General features: G+C 40.9%; 4 protein-coding genes and 1 long non-coding RNA gene across 17 annotated transcripts; 1 reads left to right on the plus strand and 4 right to left on the minus strand.

Moving 5' to 3' along the window:
* Positions 1 to 83: 83 nt before the first annotated feature.
* On the minus strand, positions 84 to 4,757 carry LOC130517816 (elongation factor 1-alpha-like). Its single transcript, XM_057019951.1, has 8 exons — positions 4,619 to 4,757; positions 4,006 to 4,162; positions 3,575 to 3,754; positions 3,017 to 3,313; positions 2,773 to 2,923; positions 2,268 to 2,524; positions 1,109 to 1,343; positions 84 to 317 (listed from the first exon to the last, which is right to left on the minus strand). Exons 2-8 carry the CDS (start codon positions 4,147 to 4,149, stop codon positions 196 to 198), a joined length of 1,386 nt encoding a protein of 461 aa, XP_056875931.1. The 5' UTR covers positions 4,150 to 4,162; positions 4,619 to 4,757; the 3' UTR covers positions 84 to 195.
* A 1,731-nt stretch (positions 4,758 to 6,488) lies between these two features.
* On the minus strand, positions 6,489 to 10,643 carry LOC130517814 (elongation factor 1-alpha). Its single transcript, XM_057019949.1, has 8 exons — positions 10,510 to 10,643; positions 9,881 to 10,037; positions 9,309 to 9,488; positions 8,929 to 9,225; positions 8,683 to 8,833; positions 7,689 to 7,945; positions 7,369 to 7,603; positions 6,489 to 6,865 (listed from the first exon to the last, which is right to left on the minus strand). The coding sequence occupies exons 2-8, from the start codon at positions 10,022 to 10,024 to the stop codon at positions 6,741 to 6,743; spliced, it is 1,389 nt and encodes a 462-aa protein (XP_056875929.1). The 5' UTR covers positions 10,025 to 10,037; positions 10,510 to 10,643; the 3' UTR covers positions 6,489 to 6,740.
* On the plus strand, positions 8,176 to 25,461 carry LOC130517823 (uncharacterized). 10 transcript variants are annotated; one of them, XR_008947822.1, is made up of 10 exons: positions 8,709 to 8,878; positions 16,364 to 17,594; positions 17,856 to 17,920; positions 18,081 to 18,186; positions 19,284 to 19,413; positions 21,814 to 21,847; positions 22,488 to 22,587; positions 22,776 to 22,937; positions 23,281 to 23,492; positions 23,656 to 25,461. It is a non-coding gene; the product is annotated as an uncharacterized LOC130517823 (long non-coding RNA). The 10 variants fall into 10 exon arrangements; XR_008947823.1 differs by lacking the exon at positions 17,856 to 17,920; XR_008947826.1 differs by lacking the exons at positions 8,709 to 8,878; positions 17,856 to 17,920; positions 18,081 to 18,186 and adding an exon at positions 8,176 to 8,237.
* On the minus strand, positions 10,775 to 14,088 carry LOC130517815 (elongation factor 1-alpha). The gene is made up of 8 exons (XM_057019950.1): positions 13,931 to 14,088; positions 13,142 to 13,302; positions 12,619 to 12,798; positions 12,239 to 12,535; positions 11,950 to 12,100; positions 11,573 to 11,829; positions 11,266 to 11,500; positions 10,775 to 11,186 (listed from the first exon to the last, which is right to left on the minus strand). Exons 2-8 carry the CDS (start codon positions 13,283 to 13,285, stop codon positions 11,065 to 11,067), a joined length of 1,386 nt encoding a protein of 461 aa, XP_056875930.1. The 5' UTR covers positions 13,286 to 13,302; positions 13,931 to 14,088; the 3' UTR covers positions 10,775 to 11,064.
* Positions 18,368 to 24,876, minus strand: si:ch1073-513e17.1 (sialin). Of its 4 annotated transcripts, none has more exons than XM_057019946.1 (12): positions 24,620 to 24,876; positions 24,366 to 24,419; positions 24,194 to 24,283; positions 23,612 to 23,835; positions 23,263 to 23,496; positions 22,771 to 22,945; positions 22,429 to 22,547; positions 22,173 to 22,334; positions 21,569 to 21,701; positions 19,976 to 20,123; positions 19,539 to 19,629; positions 18,368 to 19,391 (listed from the first exon to the last, which is right to left on the minus strand). In XM_057019946.1, exons 3-12 carry the CDS (start codon positions 24,276 to 24,278, stop codon positions 19,224 to 19,226), a joined length of 1,539 nt encoding a protein of 512 aa, XP_056875926.1. In that variant the 5' UTR covers positions 24,279 to 24,283; positions 24,366 to 24,419; positions 24,620 to 24,876; the 3' UTR covers positions 18,368 to 19,223. The 4 variants fall into 4 exon arrangements, with proteins under 4 accessions (XP_056875926.1, XP_056875927.1, XP_056875925.1 ...); XM_057019947.1 differs by having other exon boundaries at positions 24,362 to 24,419; XM_057019945.1 differs by lacking the exon at positions 24,366 to 24,419 and having other exon boundaries at positions 24,620 to 24,853.
* Positions 25,462 to 26,264: the final 803 nt, after the last annotated feature.

The following is a 26,264-nucleotide window of genomic DNA, read 5'->3' on the forward strand; positions in this document are numbered from 1 at the left end:
TGGAGTTTGAGAGAGTTTGTCTTCCGCCAGGTTTTGTCAAAACAAAATAGGGACTTTAATCTGTGGACAAAAAAACAAGCATCTTCAGCATTTAATCTAATTTTATTTCGACTTCATTCTGAGGATTTTTTTGAAAACCTCTAACCATGGAGACATTCTCAGATTGCAGAGGTGATGTTATTTGTTTGGCAAATATTATGCTTTCTTCCCAGCCTTCTGTGCAGACTTGGTGGTCTTTGCAGCCGCCTCCTTCTTTACTACGCTCTTGATAACCCCAACAGCTACGGTCTGCTTCATGTCACGCACAGCAAAGCGCCCTGGAAGAAAAGACAAAATGGAGGAAATAATAACAGTGTTCAAAGATGCCTCACTTAGGCTCAGTATCCACAGTAAGGATAGGGACCAAAAGTGAGGAAATCTTTTAAGATGCTCTTAAGAAACTTTTTTAGGCCTCTGTCACCCCACTGGGTCATGGTTTCCTCTCCTCTCCTCTCCTCTCCTTTCCTCTCCTTTCCTCCTCCTCATCAAGCAGACTAGTTATGATGATTCTTGTGTAATTTTTCTGCTCCCCCCCCCCCTTCTGTATTCATTTACAGGTATCGCCACCTTCGGAGCTACATGATGACCTCCGGCCCCACTGACCCGCTGTATAAATAGTGTATTTTTGTATGTGTTTCTGTGCTCTGTGCCCGTCCTCTCCTCTCCTCTCCTCTCCTCTCCTCTCTCTCCTCTCCTCTCCTCTCCTCTCCTCTCCTCTCCTCTCCTCTCCTCTCCTCTCTCTCCTCTCCTCTCTCCTCTCCTCTCCTACCTATTCTATCCTCTACCTGTCCTCCCCCTTCTCCTCTCCCTCTACCCAGCCCCCCCCCCCATCAGCAGGAGGATCCCCCTACATGAGCCTGGTCCTGCTCAAGGTTTCTTCCTGTTAAAGGGGAGTTTTTCCTTGCCACTGCTGCTTGTCTGGGGTTAGGCCCTGGGATTCTGGAAAGCGCCTTGAAACAATTTTGATTGTATAAGATGCTATATAAATAAAGATTGATTTGATTGATTTGATTTGATTTTCAAAATACAACCATGAAATGGAGTGAGCAAAGAAGATGGATATACAAACCTAGCGGTGGATAGTCGGAAAAACTCTCAACACACATTGGTTTTGAAGGAATTAACTCAACAATAGAGGCCTCTCCACTCTTCAGATACTTGGGGTGGTCCTCAAGCTTCTTTCCAGAACGACGGTCGATCTTCTCAATGAGCTCATTGAACTTGCAGGCAATGTGAGCTGTGTGGCAATCCAGCACAGGGGAATATCCAGCACTGATCTGGCCAGGGTGGTTCAGGATGATGACCTGGAACAAAAAAGTTTGTTGTAGGACATTGCAATTATCTATTTGAATAGGCACCGTTAGGAACAAAGTGGTAAACAAGTGAAATGGAGATTCCATTTTCCTGTCACCTCTATGCAGACTCAAGGTGACTTCAGAGCGCCATTAAACCAGCTATATCAGAGCACAGAGGTTAATTTTTATACAATGAGGTGAGAGGTTGTCTATATTGATTCTACATTAATGCATCATTAATCAAAGAATTTGACAATGGTATTTCAAATATGGGGCTAAAACTGAAGGTCAAAAGAGCCCTTCAGTTTCTGGATGTGAAGTTTAACCAAACTTATCGACAGAGTGCTGTGGGCCCTTCACGTTAGCGGCTTCGATGACCTGGTGAAATGATCATGTTTTCTTGTCAAAGATAATGTTCAGGCCATTTCCATTGCACACAAGTATACTATGGATATTTTCTGTTGCTTTTGCCACATGGGTTGTTCCTGCTGTTATCAGCCAACATCTTGGGCTCATTGTGGCCCTTCATTCCAGGACATTTGGCCATGTCATAGCTTAATCCTGATAATGCTGATATTTTATTGAAACTGCTTATTATGTAACTGCAAATCTGACAAGAGAAATCTATGGAAAACTGTAGCAATTTTAAGTGTTAAGGTGTTAGAGTTGACTGGGCAAGTACTCAAACATAATAACAGGTACCTCTTACCATCAAGTGAGTAGTTAAAGATCTTGTAAGAATCAGGGTATTTTTTGTACTTAAGCTAACAAAAATGGGTTTTACTACTTGGCTATAATTAAACATTGTAAACTTGGCACAATTTTGCAGTTATTAAAAATCTAAACCTTAACAGTGCCAGAAATAAAAGGGGCAGTTTACCCTCAGTAGACAGAATCATTTTTTCTCAATCTTTACTCCCTTTCAATACACACCTGGGCAGTGAAGCGTTCAGTTCCTTGTGGGGGATCATTTTTGCTGTCACCAGCCACATATCCTCTGCGCACCTCCTTTACTGACACATTCTTCACATTGAAGCCGACGTTGTCACCAGGTAAAGCTTCAGAAAGGGCCTCATGGTGCATCTCCACAGATTTCACCTCAGTGCTCAGGTTGGCCGGGGCAAAGGTGACGACTACCCCAGGCTTCAGAATGCCAGTCTCAACACGACCAACTGGGACCGTTCCAATGCCTAACAGAACAAAAGGCCAAATATTTAGTTTTGTTCATGATAAAAAAAAATTTAATTAAATTTTTATTGGTATACACAAGTACAGTACCAACAACGGGTAGATGAACACAGTTACAGAGATCATCAGGCTGAAGTGTGAGATTTTGTATACACTTGTTTTGTTTTTGGGTAATGTATTTAGATATTTAAAGTACTGATTAGAATTAGGAACAGATTAGGAATTTATTTGAACAAATGACACTCCCTACCTCCAATTTTGTAGACATCCTGGAGGGGCAGACGCAGGGGCTTGTCAGTGGGGCGGGCAGGTGGCAGGATGGAATCCAGAGCTTCGAAAAGTGTCTTTCCACTAGCATTGCCCTCCTTGCGCTCAACCTTCCATCCGTTGAACCAGCCCATCTACAAGAAAAAGAACACATCAATCCACATTTCCAATTACCGGTATTTACACTGGATACATTAAACAGTAAACAGCCTGCCTGCCTGCCTCACCTTCTCACTAGGCTCCAGCATGTTGTCTCCGTGCCATCCAGAGATGGGGACAAAGGCAACTGCTGCAGGGTTGTAGCCAATCTTCTTGATAAAGCTGCTCACTTCCTTGGTGATTTCATTGAAACGGGCCTCGCTGTATGGGGGCTCTGTGGAGTCCATCTTGTTGACACCAATAATAAGCTGCTTCACACCCAGAGTGTATGCCAGCAGGGCGTGCTCACGGGTCTGACCGTTCTTGGAGATGCCGGCCTCAAACTCACCGACACCAGCGGCAACGATGAGCACGGCACAATCAGCCTAAATGAAAAATATATATTTTTATTCCATGGATCTATGTTTAAGCTGTTGTATTTAATTTTCATGGCTCCAAAACCTTCAACAAACTTTATATTTAACCACATTTAATTGAATGATATTTTCAAAGAAGAGTAGCAAACGAAAATCAGAGTTTGAGAAAAGAAAAGAGTTTGTTTAAAAAATCTGTAGAGTATCTCCTGAAGCTAAGTACAAATCTAAAAATAATAAATCAGTATAGATAACACAACATCAAGCTTTTACCTGAGAGGTACCAGTGATCATGTTCTTGATGAAGTCCCTGTGTCCAGGAGCATCAATGACAGTCACATAAAATTTTTTGGTCTCAAACTTCCAGAGAGCAATGTCAATGGTGATACCACGCTCACGCTCAGCCTTCAGTTTGTCCAAGACCCAGGCATACTTGAATGAGCCCTTGCCCATCTGTAAAGACATTAAGTAAATAATGTGGACATGATTTCATTATTTTGGTTACTTGGGTGGTAGCGTCAGTTATATAATTGCAGTCGTTCCGTTCAACCACTAGGTGACGCCAGTCATGAGAGGAAACGCGGATGTGGTCACGTCAGTCACTCCTAGCTCACGCGTGTGCGCCACGTAGTTGACTCGTCGATTCAAATGCCGAGTACAAATTGCCATTTTAACACTACGCTTCCCATTTCCCTTTCACCAACCTCCGCGGCTTCCTTCTCGAACTTCTCGATGGCTCTCTTGTCGATTCCGCCGCACTTGTAGATCAGGTGTCCGGTGGTGGTGGACTTGCCAGAGTCGACGTGGCCAATGACCACGATGTTAATGTGGATCTTCTCCTTTCCCATTTTGAGTTACTGGCTACACAAAACATAAATATGGACTTTTTCTTAAATAAGAAGCTTAAATGTTTAAACAACACATTGAAATGGAAACCAAAAGCATGACATGAATAAAAACTTTAACTTTGATATAACTTAGGTTTGGACTGATCAAAGTCGCTTTTGAAGAAGGATTAGCTGATAGTCATTAGCTAGTTATTGACATTTGTTTCTTTTCTTTTTTTGCTTACTTAAACTTAAACTTCAAAAAAATACATGAAACTATATTACTGAATATCGTATATTGACAAAGGTAGAAATTTCGTAATTATTCCTCAATCTTACAGTGCCTCATGTGGAAGAGGGGTACCACGTGGTGACCACCGGCAAAATAAAAGATCATAAGTTGGTATTATTCTAAGGTAATCGATATACCTTAAACTCCCAGCACATAAAATCCATGATACCAGGATGTAAAGAACAATTTTTGACTCACCTGGTGAAAATCCGTGGAGCTAGCAGATGCCTCTTGTCTCCTGAGGTGCCTCGGTTGAAAAAGGCTTTCCTGTTGCAAAACATGATCAGACAACTCCTTTCCCCCGCCCTGTATTCCAACCAATACTGCAAACCAGTCCGACAAGCCATTCCAGTGTCCGGATTTTGCATCGACACACCTACTGTCTTGTCATGAACACCTGTGTTTCTTCTGGAAACTCTGTAGGTGCTCAAGCCTTCAGAAATGTTCATACGAGGTCACTTACATCCGTTTCTTTTGACCATTGGTAAATGTGCTGTACAAGTGAATAAATTGCAGTGATTTTCAAATTGAAACTTTGTTACTGGTCACCCATTCTTATAGGTCACTGTTCTTTTTACTGGTTTGCTGCCTTCGGTTAGGAGGTGGGGGTACACCCTCGCCTAAGGGCCAAAAAACAAGATGAACAACATTCACACCTAAGTTAGGTTTAGAACAGCCAGTTTAACTATCCCCCAAAGGTGAGTTTGATGTGGCGATGACCCATTCAGTGTTAGAGGGCCAGGTCTAACAAAGCTATGTAATGCCCACGACGCAACCTTAGGACTTGCATCTAAAGACCCAACTGTTAGTTTTTTGAGGGTTTCTTGAAGACCCCCCATGCACAGTTAATACACAAAATGAATAAAGGCACGATGCAATGTAAACAATTGACAGAATAACCTTGAAAAAACATTCACATAGTGCTGTTTCAGTGAAAAAGATGTCAGGTCCAGCCATCACACTCCTCTAGCTAACTAGTTGTGGCAGACATCACTTCAACCTTAGACACTAATAATGATAATAAGGCAAAACAGAAGTCAATCAAAACATCTGTATACTATATAACTGCAGACTCAAACTACAAAAACAAGGAAAACATATGTTCAGTGGAACCTCTGTTGCAGTGACCTTCCTCCCCCCAGACCCCGGCAGGCCACAATCTGGGCTAAACACAGAGGCAGGGCAGGACAAACAGCTGCCCCACACCACACTAAGAAACAAAGCCAACTGTGAGTTACACGAAAAGGAATAAATTGCAAAATTGCAGCATGTTTTAACTGGGTAGTTTGCTGTAGCTGGCAGGTATCAAGTTACTGTAGCCGACAGCAGCTAATCACAAGGGGCCACACCTTTGTGTCTTTGTGTACAACGTGGAGGAAGAAGCTGGGGGAGCTGCAGAACACCCATGCAGATATGGGAAGAACACACAAACTCACTCTGAATACACAACCTTCTTGCTGTGATGTTAAACAGGCCTGTCAAATATAAACATATAAATACATGTAAAGGCTGTACGATGGGTGCTTTTCACCCTCGTCATTCAAATCAATTGAGTTGATTGTTAAAATGGCGGAGCCTCCGTTACAGGTCCTTACTGCTCTTTCACCCAAAAGATTTGTGTTAAAACAACATTAAAGCTCTGATGCCATTTAGGGCTTCAGACGACTTCTCTTTACCTCTAACCAAACCATTCCATCCATGGTTGACAGTGGTTTATCTGCATGGTTCTGAATCCTTGACAACAGATGTAGGTGATCTTTATATCGGTGATGAATTTTCTTCATTCCGGGGAATTTGGATCAGTCTTTTTTTTTCTCCAGGTTTTTACATGTCAGGAACTATCTCCCCAGCACAGATGAGCAATTTTCTGTTCAAGTCAAGACAAGTCAAGGCTGTCAATAAAAAAAGATGTACCAGTAGAAAAGCTGTACTTTAGCACATCTCTACCTCCAACAGGGTCACTATTTTTTTTTTATTTTTTAAATGCCTTAAAATGTTGAAAGAGAAATTTCAAGAAGCGACAAATGGAATGATGGGAGGTTAATTAAGCAAATACAAAAACCAACCATTGTCCATGTTTTATATTTTTTTATTGTTTCTGTATTGGACTTATTCATAGTTTCCCATTAAAGATGCAAGGTTTTCTTTTCCTGCGGAAACTTTTGCGATGGACTTTTATCATCATAAGCCAGTCCTTGATGACAGAGCTGTGCCCCAGAGAAGGCAGCGCTTGATAGCAGGAGAGAAGAAGAGATGTGGCGGCCCAACGTCGCCGCCGCTGCAGAAGCAGCACTTTGTGTTGGATGGCCCGCATGGAAATTCACTTCTTCTTCTCAGCCTTTTGTGCAGACTTGGTGACCTTTCCACCAGAGGCAGCCTTCTTCTCAACAGACTTGATGACGCCCACGGCCACAGTCTGCCTCATGTCACGCACAGCAAAGCGGCCTGTGAGGGGGAGACAGACAAAAACGACCATTAAACGCTATGGAACTGGATGGTTAGTGCTGGCTGGGAGGAGCCAGTCACCACACCGGCAACAATAGTCTCCGATAACACGCAACGCCCTGAGGGACATGAGGGCGTGGCGTGATCCACAGGCAGTACAAGATCCCCTGAGGCTGCTGTGCGATAACATGACATCCCTGAGTTTTTGTGGATATAAAAGATTACCGTTATGTGATGATATTAAAGTCAGTGACTGGGTTTGGTCTTCGTTGCTGGTAATGATCAATAGCCAATCGTTTCTTTCCAACATGATGTGTCTTGAAATAATTGGGCCGTGTGGATTGATTTAAAAGTTCTTCCAAGAAACTGTTCTTTGTGCTTCTCTTTTAACCTAAACATGTCAAGCATGAGTACGACAAAGCGTTGACACCAACAGGGGTGACATGTCTTCTGACAAATAGGACTATAAACTCTATGGAATAGTTTTTTCCCAACAAACTCACCCAGTGGTGGATACTGAGAGAAGCTCTCGACACACATGGGTTTTCCGGGCACCATGGTGATGATTGCGGCATCTCCAGATTTGAGGGCCTTTGGATTGTCCTCAAGTTTCTTGCCAGAACGCCGGTCAATCTTCTCCTTGAGCTCGCTGAATTTGCAGGCGATGTGAGCAGTGTGGCAGTCCAGCACAGGAGCGTAACCCTGGGAGATCTGTCCAGGGTGGTTCAAAATGATGACCTGCAGAGGGAAGGGTCAATATGTGACATCTGAGGTCTACGATACACATTTACACAACTCTCAGAGTTCATTGATTAACCATCACCTGGGCGGTGAAGTGTTCAGCTGCCATGGGAGGGTCGTTCTTGCTGTCACCAGCCACGTTGCCTCTGCGGATTTCTTTCACAGACACGTTCTTGATGTTGAAGCCCACATTATCACCAGGGACAGCTTCAGGCAGAGACTCGTGGTGCATCTCCACAGACTTCACTTCAGTGGTCAGGTTGGGGGGAGCAAATGTGACGATCATACCGGGCTTCAGGATACCCGTCTCCACTCGGCCGACGGGTACGGTGCCGATTCCTTGGAGGGAAGATGACGCATCATGCTTTCAATACATCTGTCTTTTACCTTTGAATTCAAACAGCTTTGCAGATAAGCTTTGTTTTTTGCAGTCGTTATCAGTCGTAAAGTTCACTTCTAATTATGCTTCACAGGCCCGGACAGGTAGCATTCCTGTTTCCAGGATGCAAATTATCACCTGGCTCCTCTTGCAACTACAGGTTTGGCAAAAAGCAGGGTTGGGTGTGGCTGTTGTGTTCGTACTCGTCAGCAGTTTCATGTACATTCATTCATTGTCACTGCTGAGTGTCAGGTGAGTGGTTACAATTCGGGTGGATTTCTTTTTCTGCTTTGCTTGGATGTGTAAAAATGTACATTTTCAAGAGTATAGAATGATCATTCATGATCAGTTGTTAAAATGTGATAATGAAGATTTTTATAATCTTCATTGTCACATTTTCATTTTCAGTATAATGATAAATAGAGCATTTTCTAAGAAGGAGGATGAGAAGAATGTACAATATATCTATCTGCAGCTTTTTGCTCAAATCTGCTATTTCAGTTTCTCTTGAAGGGGTGACACAGTGTTGCATTTGTTCTTGTTGAGCTTGTATGAGTTTACAACTAATCATTTTTAATGGCTGTACAACAATTTACCACTAGTTAAAATTTGACCCTGTTCTTCGGTTGCCATCTAATTCGTGTTGTGATGACATATATTCAGTTGGATGTTTGCAATTCGGTAAAATATTCCTCACCGCCGATCTTATAAACATCTTGTAGTGGAAGACGTAGGGGCTTGTCAGTGGGGCGAGATGGGGGCATGATAGAATCCAGCGCTTCAAGCAGGGTCGTTCCAGTGGCTCCACCCTCCTTACGCTCGATCTTCCAGCCCTTAAACCAGCTCATCTGGAAAGAGTCAAGTTACACCCACAGTGTTGCTGTCTGTCTCAGGTAACAAGAAACAATAGACATCTAAATAATGCTCAGTAGAGATCCCTCACCTTGTCACTAGCCTCCAGCATGTTGTCTCCGTGCCATCCAGAGATGGGGACAAAGGCAACAGTGGCAGGGTTGTAGCCAATCTTCTTGATGTAGCTGCTCACTTCCTTGGTGATTTCATCAAAACGCTTTTGACTGTATGGGGGCTCTGTGGAGTCCATCTTGTTGACACCAACGATGAGCTGCTTCACACCCAGAGTGAAGGCCAGCAGGGCGTGCTCACGGGTCTGACCGTTCTTGGAGATGCCGGCCTCAAACTCACCCACACCAGCAGCAACAATAAGCACAGCACAATCAGCCTAAATGAAAATGACGAGTTTGTTAGACAATTATGATTCCTCATAATCTCGTATAACAGCTGTAACACTACGTGTAACCTCACCTGAGAAGTACCAGTGATCATGTTCTTGATGAAGTCCCTGTGTCCAGGAGCATCAATGATGGTAACATAATATTTGCTGGTCTCAAACTTCCAGAGAGCAATGTCAATGGTGATACCACGCTCACGCTCAGCCTTCAGTTTGTCCAAGACCCAGGCATACTTGAATGAGCCCTTGCCCATCTGTAAAGGCATTAAGTAATTAATGTGGACATGATTAAAAGGTAATAATTACCTTGGTGAATCACCTTAAATTTAAAAAAACATCTTAAATATGTCAATCATTATTTATCCGATATAGAGGCCAAACCCTGAAAACGACAATTAATGAGTGATAGATTTCGCAAGGGAGGTTATTTTATTTTTGATGAATGGACCATTTCTCCAATTTAATTTGGAAATTCTAATCAAAGGAGGATGCAAGGTGACATGGCAACGATGTCGTTTTGAAGACAGTGCGTATATTTCGTCGCCAGGTGGCAGCAGTAACCCGCTTATTGCGGGAGTTACTCGCCCCACTCTCGGCCCGCTGCCCTGCCTTTCTGAAACAGCCAAGCAGCGATTTTAATGCTCACCTCTGCGGCTTCCTTCTCGAACTTCTCGATGGTTCTCTTGTCGATTCCGCCGCACTTGTAGATCAAGTGTCCGGTGGTGGTGGACTTGCCGGAGTCGACGTGGCCAATGACCACGATGTTAATGTGGATCTTCTCCTTTCCCATTTTGAGTTACTAGCTACACAAAACATACATATGGACTTTTAAAAAAAAATAAGAAGCTTAAATGTTGCCTGAATATTGCGCCTCCACCGTGACAAATGAGTAACACTCATAGTTAGACGAGATTGTCAAACACTCGCAGTTTATTCAAAGTAACAAAATACAGGTTTGCTACTAAATTTTATGCTTGTGCCTGACGTCGAGCCACACCAAGTGGGCTTTAATGGCGTCCATGTTGCGCCCCAGCCGCCATATTACCGCCTCGACAGGCGCGCGGCCTACTTGAAAGGCTCGTTCACGGTGGACTCAGAACTTGCCGAAATGGACTCAACTCCAATCCTTTAATATTTCCTGTTAACCTACTATGCGGGAATTGTCAGCCAGCATGTTTAAATATGTCCAAGAGTCGAGCACTGTGGCACTCAAATATTCCATACCTTGCCTAAATTACTTTGTCCCACACAGATTTTTAAAGCAAATTTACCAACCTGTATTCAGAAGCAAGCCGATTTGGGGTCAGAGGGGAAAAAGGACAGAACATTATCTGGCTGACATTTTTATAGTGGGCTAGAGGAGAGGTGGGCCGTTGAAGCATTGGTCACCATCCAGACAAATATAGGGGGTACCATTGGCTGGAGGGGCATTATGCCTGCTGCAATTGGACCACAGCTCAGCAGACATATGGCATGGTCAACAGCTGCCCTGAGCTCAGCTCGCCTTACACCACTGCGACAGTGAAGGACAGACAGCCAATTTCAATTTTTAACGACATTTTATTTGTTACCAGCAGCTTTCCAATTTAATTGTGGCATTTACATACAGTTTGAAACCATTTTAAACTTAAACCTCAACTGAGAAGGAACTGTCATTTGTTTCCTTTGACAATGCCAGTTTTTCCTGCGGAAACTTTTGCGATGGGTTTTAATCAGCATAAGCCAGTCCTTGAGGTGAGAACTCAGCCTCAGAAATGATCCAGGATGGGGGTAAGGTGTGGCCCACTGTTGCAGACACACAGGTTGCTGGATGTTGTCCTGCACGACCATTCATTTCTTCTTCTGGGCCTTCTCTGCAGCCTTGGTTGTTTTGCCAGAAACCTCCTTGGTCTCCACAGACTTGATGACACCGACAGCAACAGTCTGCCTCATGTCACGCACAGCGAAGCGACCTGAGAAGACCAGTCAATATTAGTAAGGTGTAAGCAACTTGACTAACAATTTAAGTGCATGCAAAATGTTCATACTGACCAAGGGGAGGGTAGTTGGAGAAGGGCTCCACAACCATGGGTTTTTGTGGGATCAGTTTGACAATGGCTGCATCTCCAGACTTGACAAACTTGGGCTGGTCCTCAAGCTTCTTTCCAGAACGACGGTCAATCTTCTCAATGAGCTCGCTGAACTTGCAGGCAATGTGAGCTGTGTGGCAATCCAGCACAGGGGCATATCCAGCGTTGATCTGGCCAGGGTGGTTCAGGATGATGACCTGTGGGAACAGTCAGCTCAGAAACTGCACTGAAGACCACAAATAAGTGTTGGGGTTGAGAATACTACATACCTGGGCATTGAAGTTGTCAGCTCCCTTTGGTGGGTCGTTCTTGCTGTCGCCAGCAACGTATCCACGGCGGATTTCCTTAACAGACACGTTCTTGACGTTGAAGCCCACGTTGTCTCCAGGAACAGCTTCAGTCAGGGACTCGTGGTGCATTTCCACAGACTTCACCTCAGTGGTCAGGTTGACGGGAGCAAAGGTGACTACCATGCCTGGTTTGAGAAGACCAGTTTCCACACGACCAACAGGTACAGTTCCAATGCCTGAGGGGAAGATTGTACACTTTAACCACAGAAGTATTATGCACTTTCCACCAAGTATTTTCAAAACCTCCCACTTAAAAAAAAAAAAAAATCTCAGCAACTAGACATTTTCCAAATTACCTCCAATTTTGTAGACATCCTGGAGGGGCAGACGCAGGGGCTTGTCAGTGGGGCGGGCAGGTGGCAGGATGGCATCCAGAGCATCCAGCAGTGTTGTTCCACTAGCATTGCCCTCCTTGCGCTCAACCTTCCATCCTTTGAACCAGCTCATCTACAAGATTAAAGATAACACATCAATCCACATTTCCAATTATTTACACTAGATACATTTATTCAATTTCCCCACGGGGACGAATAAAGTACATCTTAATCTTAATTAAAGCAGTAGATCTTGGCTGGATGTTCTCACCTTGGTACTGGCTTCCAGCATGTTGTCTCCGTGCCATCCAGAGATGGGCACAAAGGCAACTGCTGCAGGGTTGTAGCCAATCTTCTTGATGTAGCTGCTCACTTCCTTGGTGATTTCATTGAAACGGGCCTCGCTGTATGGGGGCTCTGTGGAGTCCATCTTGTTGACACCAACGATGAGCTGCTTCACACCCAGAGTGAAGGCCAGCAGGGCATGCTCACGGGTCTGACCGTTCTTGGAGATGCCAGCCTCAAACTCACCGACACCAGCAGCAACAATGAGCACGGCACAATCAGCCTAAATGAAAATGATGAGTTTGTTAGACAATTATGATTCCTCATAATCTTGCATAACAGCTGTAACGCTATGTGTAACCTCACCTGAGAGGTACCAGTGATCATGTTCTTGATGAAGTCCCTGTGTCCAGGAGCATCAATGATGGTAACATAATATTTGCTGGTCTCAAACTTCCAGAGAGCAATGTCAATGGTGATACCACGCTCACGCTCAGCCTTCAGTTTGTCCAAGACCCAGGCATACTTGAATGAGCCCTTGCCCATCTGTAAAGGACAACATTAAATGTAGACATTAACAGAGGTTCAATAATTTGTGAACTGTAGATAATGGTTTGATTATTTTCATTAGTCTAAACCTGGGTTAAATCTGTTTTCAGTAGTACATCATTTTGAAGTCAGTTCAATATGAGGCAAAGTCATTTTTTTGAGCGAATATCTACAGCCTGAGGCCTGTTGCAATATTTAATTGCGTAGTCACTCCGGGCTCTGTTCTCCAAGCCCCACCCCGTGCGCGCGCACGGCTGACTCACTCCTGCCCAGCAAAACGGGCTCACGCCGACGCCGCCATCTTGGCTCACTAGATAACGGTTCGCCTAAAAATGCTCACCTCCGCGGCTTCCTTCTCGAACTTCTCGATGGTTCTCTTGTCGATTCCGCCGCACTTGTAGATCAGGTGGCCGGTGGAAGTAGACTTGCCGGAGTCGACGTGGCCAATGACCACGATGTTAATGTGGATCTTTTCCTTTCCCATTTTTGTTACGTTAGTTTCTGCGACGAATTAAGACAGTGGTTAATCCCGATTCACACAATAAACATTCATCAAGGTTATACTGCGTAGTAACAATTGTCGGGCCAATCAATCCAGCTGTTTGAAGTACATTTTATGTGGCTACATTTGGCCCTAAGATTTCAATGCAAAGTAGCGCAGGCGTAGCTAGTAGGCCTCATTCGGCTAAAGGCCAGGCGAGGCAAGACACGTGTTACACCCACAGCCATGACATCTAAAGTTACAAAGATGGCCAAATATTCAGAAGCTATTTTCTCCTGTCCCCCAAACAGCTGTCACCAGAGAGGACATACAGTTGTTTCCGAGTGAAAGAGAACCGAATGCCATTCCAGCATCCCAACTACTAGGCGGTCGCATCCCCTTTGTTCCTTTTATTCTGTTCCTACCTCATAATCATCGGTAGTTTTTTAACATAAGATGCCCACCATACGAAATGTGCACGCTATAGACTGCACCTTTTCTAAACTATACTGAAAACTGAATTTTAAATTCTTAAGTTTCCGTTATACACGTCTCTAGAAACAGTTAACGCAAGAAATTGCAACATCAAAGATCCTTAAAACAGATCACTTTAAGCCCTCCAGCGCAGAAAATAAAATTTGATCTTACCGGTGTTTCTGGGTTTTCACGGCCGATGCTGCTGCCCCTTGCCAGGTAACAGAAAGAGGAAGAACAGGGCTGGACCCGGAGCTTTATACCAAAGGGAAGACGGGCTAACTTCCTGTCCCCCCCTACCAACGCACACCCGCAAATCACACACATTCCTGCAGAAAACGTCAGCGCGTCACCGGATGACCCGCCTGAAAAATGTATGATGTCTCAGCAGGGATTTTTGTTTCAGTTTGAGAATGAATCGAACAATGAGCAGCACCACAATGAGAGAAAAGTGCACAGTCTGTTTTAGCTTCCACAATGCCACAACGTCAAGTTGTGCCAGTGAATCACTTGTGTGTTTTGGCAAATTTTCTGAAAATGAATATGACAGCATGTGGACCCAAATCACAAGAAAACATCAAAGTATTTTATTACCACAGCGATCATATTGTGATCTACCACTCTGACTTCTAAAGTAATATATATAAATACAGACAGGAGGCCTTACAAAAGTTACCAAATAGATGTGATACTACTGAGATCCAAGAGGGATGGCTTTAAGTGTTTCTTATTAATTTAGTTACATATGATCTAATGGATAATGAGTGGCAAAAAAACAAAATCCTCTACTGAGTAATCTCAAAATTTCTTGCACAGGCATCATTTCTCATTCACTGAAATCGATTGTAACAATAACTGCATCTTAAATTGTCATTTCAGGTTGCCCATCATATTTCTATCTTAGATTATTTTGTTATTGCCTTTCTTGCCCACGTCACCTTTGAATTTTTTTTTATCAGTTTAAATAAAGGTTAGAAAAATAATATCACAATTGACTTCATGCATTCTTTGAATTCCAACCACAAACTGAAATATACGAGACAAATCATTTCATATACTATTCAACAATAATAATGCTGAATTTGTTTTAGTTGCTAGTGGGTCATATATGTATAACTCAGCAAATAAAGGAACAGTTCCTAATACTGTAAAAGTTTATTTGATCATACTAATCCTTGAGTGTGTGTCAGGCTTCATTATCATATTACCCCCTGCTCATTTTGACACAATTACCCAAATCTTAACAATTTGCATTCAAACAGAGGCCACAGACTGAAAAGATGAAGTCATGCTGTTTTCAGGGCACCGTTTTACCTGCTCATTTGCACTCACAGCAGTGCTTAATCGAATTGAATTTAATGTACTCAACATGTTGTTTGCTGGTACAACACCCAGAAATGGGACTCTTTTTTATCACTGGAATGCTACTTATGAAAGGTCATAAAAGCAATAATAATGTTTATAACCCTAACCCTAACCCTAACCCTAACCCATCGAGTGGAGATGCACAAATTGGTCAAATTCAGAACAGAGTTGTGAAATTAAGATTAAAACAGCCAGATATTTTTTAAGTTTGATAAATTTAATCTTATAATGATTAAAAAAAACAGAATTCTTCATGCATAACAAAGAGTGTAGCTCGCATTATTTCCACTATATCCATACATTACTGCCCTTAGTTACTGTATGTCTGTGACTTTAAAAGAGGTGGCTGGGTTTATGGACACAGGAGCAAAAGAGAAGTGGCTGGATTTTGCAGAAATGTAGCCAGTCTGGTTTCCCAAGTGCAGCTTCAGGTAAAGGGGCAGCTTTAAAAAGTATCATCTCTGGGTCTGACACACCATTTAACAAATCACTGTAACTAAATATCTGCAGGCTCAGTAAATACAGATTCACTGTCTGTGGTTCAGAAATCTGTCTTATAGAGACACATTTATCGGACATTTTCAGGCCCTACACTTAATGAATCTTTCATGGCTAACATTGTTGTATGTCTATAGTTTGTGATCTACTAATTATTAAACCTGTCAAAGATCCATGGCTACAAACATGTATCCTACTCGAACAGAATTCACCGACCCCAGTTCTGCTTTTGCTGATCTGATAGTTGAGCAGAACAAAGTACAACAGCTGCTATCATATTTCAGGCCCTATGACTAGTGCAGAGAGAGAGAGGGGTGGGGGGGGGGGGGGGGGGGTTATGTCTAAAAAAAAAAAAGAAAACAAAAAAAAGTGAGCTGTGAAACTGGAAACACGTCATTAATGAGTCACCACTGTGCAGTGGTTATAGCAACAGCAGAGATATCATCTTTGTGGTTGTTATTTGACATACAGAATTAAAGAAATTCTTCAAATCACATGATCACAGTGATAACATTTTAAATTTCAGCTTCAGCAAAGCTATTAGACATATTCCAATGCTTTCCACTAAAACTATATTAAAATGGAATATACTACTTTTAATTTTTATTTTGTTTAAAACTATAGCTTTATTTGGTGTCTGGAGTGGTCTCCCCTTTTTTTAGGCATGTAAATGATGCATACATGTAAAGGACAATTTAAATGTTTGAAATTGAATCTCACCAAATCTTTTCTCTTTAATTTCAGGAGCAGTAAAGTATGCTGAGGGACCAAACCCAGTTTGCAATCAACATTCCTGTTTAGCCCAAGTATGATAAACAATTTAATGCCAAGAATGTATTGTAGAAGTTATGAGCAACACATTAATACATAAATAAAATTAGAGATTCAAATGTAATTTTAAACAGTAATTTCGAGGTAGCTAGGTCTCATCGTGAGCACAAATGCAATTATGTGAACCCACGGGGAACATTTAATGCAAATAGGGTACATTTGCAACACACAGGCATCTTCTAGTCTCTCCTCATACCTGCAGCACCCCCATAGGTTACAGCTGCAAATGAGGAGTTCACATTTGTTAACCAGAAGGTTGTCTGCATGTCTCAAACCCAGAGCGTCAAGTGTAGTATTTATCACATGGATGTAAGACCCAAATGTTTGTGTGGCTGCTCCATAGCCTGCAGGATCAACAACAACATTCAGCTGTGGTGCATCCCAAAGACGGATTCATATTCTTTCACTCTCATTCAAGAGTACATCAAACTTGGATATGTAATAAATTTTGCATTTGTTTGTATTAATGACTTTTGTACAGGGGAAAAAAAAGATTATTTATATTTCTATATTGTTATTGTTAAATATTTAAAATGATCTGGTGTTATTTATTTTTGGCTGAAAAAACGTGTAGATTGAGACTGTCTTCAACAATCTACAGTAAAATCGTGCAGAAAATTTAGACTTTTTCATCTCGGCATAATTTTGCGATTGAAGGTTGAATATTATGGTATCAACATCTAGTTTAACTAATACAGCTAATGGAATTGCTATTGAGAATAGCCCATTGAGTCCTTATTTTAACTTAACTCAATTTTCTATTTTCAATAGAATAAATAAAGGGTTTATCTTCAATCATATAATTATAGTCTTTCAAATCTCCGTTGCAAAAAAATGCGTGAGAAGCTGCGCCGCCAGCCTTGCACATGCGCAGTGCTAATCATGTTTCCCCAGCGGATGTAGACGATTTTTTGCACATGCGCAGTGCTAATCATGTGTCCCCAGCGGATGTAGACGCATTTGTGCACATGCGCAGTGCTAATCATGTTTCCCCAGCGGATGTAGACGCAGTTTTGCACATGCGCAGTGCTAATCATGTTTCCCCAGCGGATGCAGACGCATTTTGCACATGCGCAGTACAAATCGCGTTTCCGTGACGGATCATGCAGCGACGTACTTTGATAGTAAAACCCCAAACCCTGACGTGAGTCATTTTAGTATTTCATATTAGTTTACGCTGCCTGAGTAGCAATTCATTACGTCATGTTAACAAATTTCAACGTACATCACAAGATATGGATATATAGTGGGGGGCTATTTCAGAATGTATCTGTAAAATTAAAATTCAGAGCGGTCTTTGATGAAAATAATTTGCAACAATCACACTGGGGCCTGACAAACGTGTAACACCACACGTTCCTCTTCTTCTTCGTATTTGTTACCAAATTCTTCTTCTCTTCTTTAGATGTAATTAGCGGCTAGCATCCAACTTGAAGGTGCACTACCGCCACCTACCAGGTTGGAGTATGGGTCAGTGCATTCGTAGGAAGAAAGAAAAGAGAAACAGAACAGAAATCCTCAGATTCTCTCAATGAATTTTTTTAAAGCCATAAAATACGTAAAATATGGCCTCTATACTAAAAATTAACTTATCTATTTTGTAATGCAACTTCTGTTCTTTCTTTCCTAGTCATACCACCTATTTCAAGTATTGATGGCAAAACTAAAGACAGCAAGAATAAGCAAAACAAGAAAAAAACAGGGGAAAGTACTTTTGCAATTATTAACATCTTAAGGTGTTTGTTTACTCACCTGTTCTCTCTTGCACGCCTTTATTCCCTTTACAATAATGCAGTTATTCTAATTATAGAGTGGCATCATTCAGCAATTTCACAAACAGTAAATAGAAACTTTCCTTACCAAGGAATTGGCTATGTACACAATGGTAAATTAGTACATTATTTAGAGAATCCCGAATGATTTTCGGTCACAGGTACCTTTTATTTACTTGACCTTGATTCAACAAGCAAAATCCCATTTAGATAAAAAACATTTTTTTCTTAAGAGAGTTGTACAAGATGGACAGCAGCAAACACACAGTCAAAGTTACACATTAAGAATAAAAACAGATCTTAAAAAACAAGTAGATGAATTTAAATGCACCTAGTGGAATCATGTCTGTCAATTTCCAGTCATTCTGCAACACTTTATGGAACAATGACTCTCATCAGGCAGGCAGAGTAAATACAGTATATAGTAGACTGCTCCATTGTTGAATGACTGAGTAAAACATTTAACATTTTAATTAATCAGGCATTTTTGTTACAGTGACATTTATAAAATTGATTTAATTACAGACTCAACATAATGACAACTGATTATCGTCACTGGTTGTAGGTTCACTGGTTTCACTGGGCTGCATAGGAAAAAATTTTTTTGACAAAAAACCTGAACACCCAGCACACTTTTAAAAATAAGAGATTATATAAAACTTTCATTAAATGAATGCAGTTTTCTTTTTCATTTTCTGTGCAGAATTGATCTCACTTGACAAAGCAACAAAAATAAATTAAAAGTAAAAATCACTAAAAGCACTTTTTGTTGAACCTGAGGTGCTGCAAAGTACAGCAGATAATAAAATCCAGAACTAACAGAGTACTAATACTGTCTCAATTGGTGAAAGGACCAATAATCCAAATGTTCCTAAAATGTAACCATGACGTAATAAACCACCCAAAAATCTCCAAATCAAACACAAGAGTTTTAAAAAAAAGATTTTTAAAGCTGTATCAAAGTTTTGTTACTTTTGCACAATGTGATGCATGGTTGTATTTTATGTAGGAACGGGCGTGGTCCCATTTGCCTCAACCTCTTCTCTCTTCTCCTCCATTAGAGCCCATGGTTGAACGTTCCCACTTCCAAATATGGTGAAGATAACAGCTCCCACAACGTTGATCAGGGCTGCTACCCAGAATACCTTTCTCCAGCCTGCAAGAGTGTGCTGAGAGGAATGGATAACAGGGGTGAGTTTCTCTTTTGGGCAAGATATCAAGTATGACTGACATACATACACTGTCCTGCACTCTTTTAGGTAAATAAAGGGGTGAAATGAATTGAGTCTTCAGTAATCGGTCTGTTTTACACTTACATCCTCAGTGAAGTATCCTGTAACAATTGGTGCCACAACTCCAGGAATGGTTCCGAATGTATTAGTGATTCCCAGAAGGAATCCAGCAAATCTGTTAAGGAAGATTAAAACAGATTTGGATTGACAAAACTAAAAACAAGGAATCAATATTTAATACTTTTATTGAGTTCTACTGCTAAGTACAACGAAAAATGATAAAAAACTATTATCATCACAATTTTGCTAAAATTTCAGCAGGGATCAAATAAAATGCACAAACTCTTGAATATCAATAACAGAACTGTACCAGTGTTGATATCACAGATCAGACATATTTAGCATTCCTTAAATTACAGCTAACCTCTTACTCTAAACACATAGCGTTTGCATAAATGATAGATATTATGATTTTGGACTTATGTCTTTCTGCCTAATCTGAATGAACAGACAACACTCACTGTGGAGCAATATCTATTTGGTTTATAAAGACTCCAGAGGCAGAAGCTCCTCCTATAGTGCTGCCCAGGGTGAGGAATGTGACAGTGAGGATGTGGTCACAGCCCACGTAGCCGACGGCTACAAGAAAAGCAGCGGATGGCAGGACACCTGCAGCGAGAGAAGGATGGAGGTGTGGAGAGATGAACAGTGTAGTATCCACATGATGGGGACTTAGAATTAGAAGTTTATCCCAAAAAGAATGGCCATTTTTCTTTACAATTCCAGCATAAAGATTTCTAAATATAAAACAGACATGGCCAAAAATAGCAACTGTTATAGCAATGTTAAGTATAGAAGTATAAATCCATTCAATTGTAAATTAGTCGTTTTTCCCCCAATATTGGAGCAATAGAAAAAGGACCAAATCAATGGTTTGTGTTTTGATTTTTCCACAAAATAAACTGAAGTCCTGATATGAAGCACATGTAGTCCTTAGTTCAGCAAAAGAAGACATGCACGCGCGAAATTTGCACAGTTACAAAATTAAAAGTTAAACCATTCAGAAAAATTATTCAGTGACATAACCAGAACCAACCCTCAATTATATCATTCAGACAATATTAATGCTATGAAATCCTCAGTCTGCAGTGGTTCCTAAACGGGTTGCAGCGCCCTCTGTTGGGGAAAAACATTTTCAGCCACCCCTCACCTGCTGTCGCCCACAACTCTTGAATAACTGCATTCTCAAACATGTGCTTTGATTGCAAACATACAGCTGTTGTCTACAGTTTACATATTTTTAGAATAACTTGCTGCAAAAACATAAACACCACATACATTTCATTATGTGATAATAATAATAATACCACTTTTCACTACTGTTATTGAATGTATATATGATGAAATATGTTATTATCTGTTCTACACATACAGAAAAGTAGGGAAATGGTTTCTCTGTTGAGAAATCACATTTTTCTTGAACTATGTGCTCTAAGTGCTGTATCAACCTTTGTGGCTCACAACATATTTTCCCCAAATTGTCTCCGCACAAAAAAGTCCGAAAGAAGTGAAGAAGTGAAAAAGCTGCTCTACAACTTCTAAAAAAAAGTGCAGTACCATATTTCATTCAATAATATTGGATATGCTGACACAGTTCCTTTACTATCTTTTCTTGTTAGGTCAGTTTGTTGGTTTCAACGCATACAGCTAGAAAAACCTGCTACCTCTCTAATCTAGCTACCTGGATAGATTCTATGTATCATGTTCTGTTCTGAGTTAATGAATAATTTAATTTAAAAAAATTAAAAAACAATTGACAGCTTTTCTCTAAATCTCGTTGTCTTTTTAGTGGCTGCTGTGTGCTTTCAGATTGTTTTTGTATTTAATTGGTAGTCCTGTCTATAACTTGTCTATAACAGTGAGGAAAGAGTGTTTGTTTTGTTTACGTGTAAAAACTCGGTGGTGCTTTTAAGGTGGTCAGAGTCACATTACCGCCATCTGCTGGACGGAACCTGACAGTGGGAACAGTGTAACGCAGTAACGAAAAGCACTGGTTTGATGTATAATTAGCATGAAGAAAAGTCAACCAAAAGCGGGAAGAAAGCCCTCCTTACCTGCGAATGTTAAAAGCTTACGCACAGTGGTGACACTGAAAACTCCCCTTTCAATGAGGAAATCTGCTACAACCCCAGACAACACGGAGAACAACCAGGCACCCAGATATGGAAGACCTGACAGAAAACTGTTCTGCAGAGACAAAGAGATGCTCCATCAGTCAATTAAATGCTAAATTTGGTAGAATATAACACTTGCTTTCTTGTGATGTTTTATGAATTTGGGCTGATGGCAACATTGAAAGTTTCATTTTGGATACAAGCCCAAGAAGAAAAAAAGTAAGTTTTACACTGAAATGATAAAAAAAAGGTCAAAATTAAATTGAATTCATGTTTTTATCAATGTATCATATTTTGTATTTTCAGAAGATTAGTAAACTTCTCATGGATTAACAGAATGGTCAGTTATTTATAGACTAGTCTAGTTTACCATAATCCTAAAAAATTAAAGATAGATGCAACAGAAAATTAGTTGTAGTACTTATTTTGTGAATGACAAAAAATAGGGAGCAGCCGCAAGTAGAAACAGTGTTACTTCAGGTACAATCACTGATATTAATCAGCTGAAATCGTCCCTTCCCTATTCTGTGATTTTAAAACTCACCGATTTCAGGTCAAAGTGCAAGATGTTGTCCATGTAGGTGGGCAGGGAGGTGAGCAGAGTGTAGTAAGACCAGTTTAAACACATCTGGGTGATAATGATGGCCCACAGAGGAACTGAAAGCAGCATGTGTAACAAGGGCACTGACCAGCCGTGACCTGTACCCTGAAGTTTCAATTTAGGAAAAGGACAACATGTTTGGAGTTGCATATACACTGAAATAACTTAAGATGCCAGTTTGAAAATGTTTCACATGCACCTGAGGTCCAATAGAATTTATGATGTATTCTCTCTCTCCATGGCTGATCCACCGATGAGTACGAGGGTCATTGGACACTAATACAAACCAAAAGACTGCCCAGATGCAACCAACACCTCCTGAGAAACACACAAATCAACATTTAGTTGCAAAAAAATGGTAAATCAGACTGTTTTTGATAGTCAAATTTGGCAAAATCTTTCGTTGCCAGATGTAACATTTGCTGCTTATTGACCATTGAACATTGGCTGCTTTCTCTATTTAGAAATGGTTAATTCTACATTTTGGTTGTGTTAGAGACTGCCTTATGATAGGGATGGAGGTATTGTTTCCCTGCCTCACCACAGATGTAGAAGACAGCGGGCCAGCCTAGCGTCTGGCAGATGTAGCCAGTGAGTGGCAGAGCCACAAAAGCACCGAAGTTGGCCCCAGATCCTGAAAACGTCATTAAACGGGAACGCTCCAGCGGAGGAGCCCACCGAGTCCACAACGCCATCATAGCTGGGAAGGTGACCCCCTTCAATCAATACATACACAAGTGTTATGCAGGTCTGATCATTAGAAAACGAGGTTTACAGTTTACATTTACCTTATAACTAAGAAACCAACTCATGAATAATCATGAATAAATAACTTTTCAATCAACTGTACCAAATATTTTTTTATCTTTAAAAATGTCAATATAATCCAATAAACTGGTCTATTATAATATGCAAACAGCATCTTACTAAATCAAAGCTTCTATTTACATGAAACTTTACATTTTAATTAATTATGGGTGCACCACTGATTGTGTCATTAAAAAAATATTTACTAATGAATCTGAACTTTTACCTCTCCAAATCCCTCCAGTGCTCTTAAGACAAACAGCCAGGTTGGCCCCAGCTGGGCAGCGAGTGGTGTGAGCAGGGTGAGGACAGCAGTGCAGAGAACACCCAAACCCAGGAAGAGCCTACCTCCATAATGGCCTGACAGGTACCCCCCTGGGATCTGAGTGCAAAGGTAGCCAAAGAAGAAGCCTCCCAAGAGCCAGCCCTGGGTCTCTGGGTCCCAAAGATACTGAGGTATCTGGAGCAAAACGATCACTCTTATCATTCTCTTGTTACAGCAGAAAATGTGCAGAAGTTAAATGCATGGTATGTAAGAAGAATAAATCTAAAAAAGGAAATCTAAAGCCTCTTACTCCTTCAGGCTGTACAAAAGTGTCACTCGTGTTGTCTTTTCCAGATGGCAGTGGACACGCACGGACTACCGAGTGGTTGAGGACTCGTTTGGAGTCACTTGTATTCACCATCGCCACCATAGCAACACTGAAGTTGACTCGGAGAGCATAGACCACTGCAAAGCCGAAAAACATCAGGGTGGCTAGTTGGAGGCGAATGGGGCAGCAGCGATGCAGGACTGGTCCTGAAAACACACAAGTTTGGTAACTGGGCTAATAAAGATTGTTTTTAATTCAAGGCCTAAATATTGGCAGCGTATCAAGCATTTACATATCAAAAATTGTTTAGGGTTAGGGCTTTTGTTTACAGAGACTATTTTATCTTTGAGACAGCTTTTGCTGCAAATTCATGAAACAGGATCACAGAACACAAGAAAATAAGCAACTCCTTTACACATAAATGAATGTAAAAGTTTTTATTTTTTAGCATTAATTACGGATATTTAGTTAGAATACTTAAAATGTAATTAATTATTTGGGTGGGGTCTGTATATTTATTTACATCACATACTAAATCGGGGCCTTAAAGAATAACAAATATACCTGTATTTTTTTCAATGAGGCAATCTGTGTCCTCGCTCTCATCTGAACGTATTGCATTGATGGAGCAGCCATTTTGTTCAGGCATTATATCTGTGGAAATTATGCAGCCATACATGTCATATCAGTGAGACACAAAGGGCACGCAAGATAAACACGTGAAACACGCACATACAGAGAAGTTAAGTCTGGTCAGCAAATTCCAAGCAGACAGCCAGCTGATTACTTCCTAAAATCCCAATAATGGCACACACACGCACACACACACGCACACACACGCACACTTGACCAAACCTGCACAAAGAGGCTCCCCTAGCAGGAAGTTCACGTGGAGAGATGATATTGACAGCAGTGATGCTAAGCGTGTTTGTCACTGATATGCACTCACTACAAAAGTTTAGAAACTAATCAAACAGATGGGTTACTTACAGAAGGTGGTGGTTGAAATCACCTGGTAAAATCTTTAGGAAGTTTAGCAAAAACTTTCATGTAAGTGTTAACTTTAGGAAAAAAGAAAAAATCCATTAAGGTCTAGTGGAGCGTCATCTGGGCTGCTAAAAAACTGGAGGATGTTTTTTGGTTTTAGCTGCACTGAACGGAAGAAGCCTCTCATATGAGACATGAATGGTCTTCCAGTTTCTTTCGATGGTCCGGTTGATTCTCTGCTGCACCTTAATGGAATATTATGATCTACAAGAATGAGAACCAACATTTTAAAAAAATCAAACTGATGAAAACATTGAATAACTATGAAGAATGGAATAAGCTGTCAGAAATTCTAATTCATTTAGAGAGAAGTAGTAGAAATGAATATGATAATTGGTTAGACATTGCCATAACAGAAGGGAGGTACACTTCAAATAGTTCAATACAGCATGAATTGGGTCAGTGATTTATCCAATGACGTTTTTATGCTGCGTTCAGGGGCATAACTGCTTTATGCTTTTTGTACATGGAATTATTCTATTACGGTATTGGGGAAGCAGAAGAATACCACTAGGAAGCTGAAGCAAGTTACTGTTGAAATTTGTGATTAGCCTTTAATTTTAGAGAACTGACAGCTTGCGATTCATTTTGTGCTTGCAGACTGAAGTTATTTACCCAACATTTTTGTGTAAAATGGTGTTAATTAGTGGAAAACATAAACTAACAGAATGCTAAAGGCCCTCATGAATAACAGCACACGTCTGGCATATAATCAAAACACCACGTCAAATATAACATTAAATTACTCGCCGTATGCAAAGAAATAAAATAGTATAAAAAATAAACTGTTTTTGTGATATCTTAATAATGGGCACGGCTTTATTCATTTCCTGGGATTTCTGTGAAAGTCAATTGTGTGTGCGCGCGTGCGTGTGAATATCATGAGATGTTTCCACTTTTACTCGCACAATTCTGATTTTGTTGTGTTGTCACATTATTTCCTCCGGGTATCAACTCCAGATGACATGGGTAGACACGAGATTTCCCCATTAGTTTGTTTGTAAAAGCTGTTTCAGAATCGAATGTTGTTTTCGGATAAGAAATTCATTAGAGTGAAAATAGAGAACAGATGTTTTTTAATAAACAAAGTAAAAAACAAACAAACGCTCTGTTTTAGTCTCCCTATAAATTACCGCACAGAAAGGACAAAGAAGTTCCAAATTGAACCAACACTGCCTTCTATACGATATGGTTCTATATTTAAACACGACTATAAAACCTATATGCAATTGTATGGGAACGGGTTGACTTACATTGACATTTCTTTCTTCCAAAACTTACCTTGTAGAGTGATTTAAATCGCCTTTACACTTGTCGAGAGCGTAATCTGGGTCGGAATCGCAAAGATAGGTAAAAACACGCATACTGCGGGAACCGTGTCCATACAACCAGCAAACAGCAACATATGATCTGTGTTTCTGTTTTTCCACACAGTGACATTCCTGGAGAAAAACAGTCACGTGGGTTGTGTAAAAACGTCGATCTACAAAAGATCTTCCTGCACATGTTGCGCACTCCTCTGATATATAGATTGACGTTAGCGAGAAATGACGTTTCATCACAATCGCAGTGATTGGTGGATTTATCT

The sequence above is a fragment of the Takifugu flavidus genome, chromosome 21 (genome assembly GCF_003711565.1).
Source record: "Takifugu flavidus isolate HTHZ2018 chromosome 21, ASM371156v2, whole genome shotgun sequence".
Classification (NCBI taxonomy): Eukaryota; Metazoa; Chordata; class Actinopteri; order Tetraodontiformes; family Tetraodontidae; genus Takifugu; species Takifugu flavidus.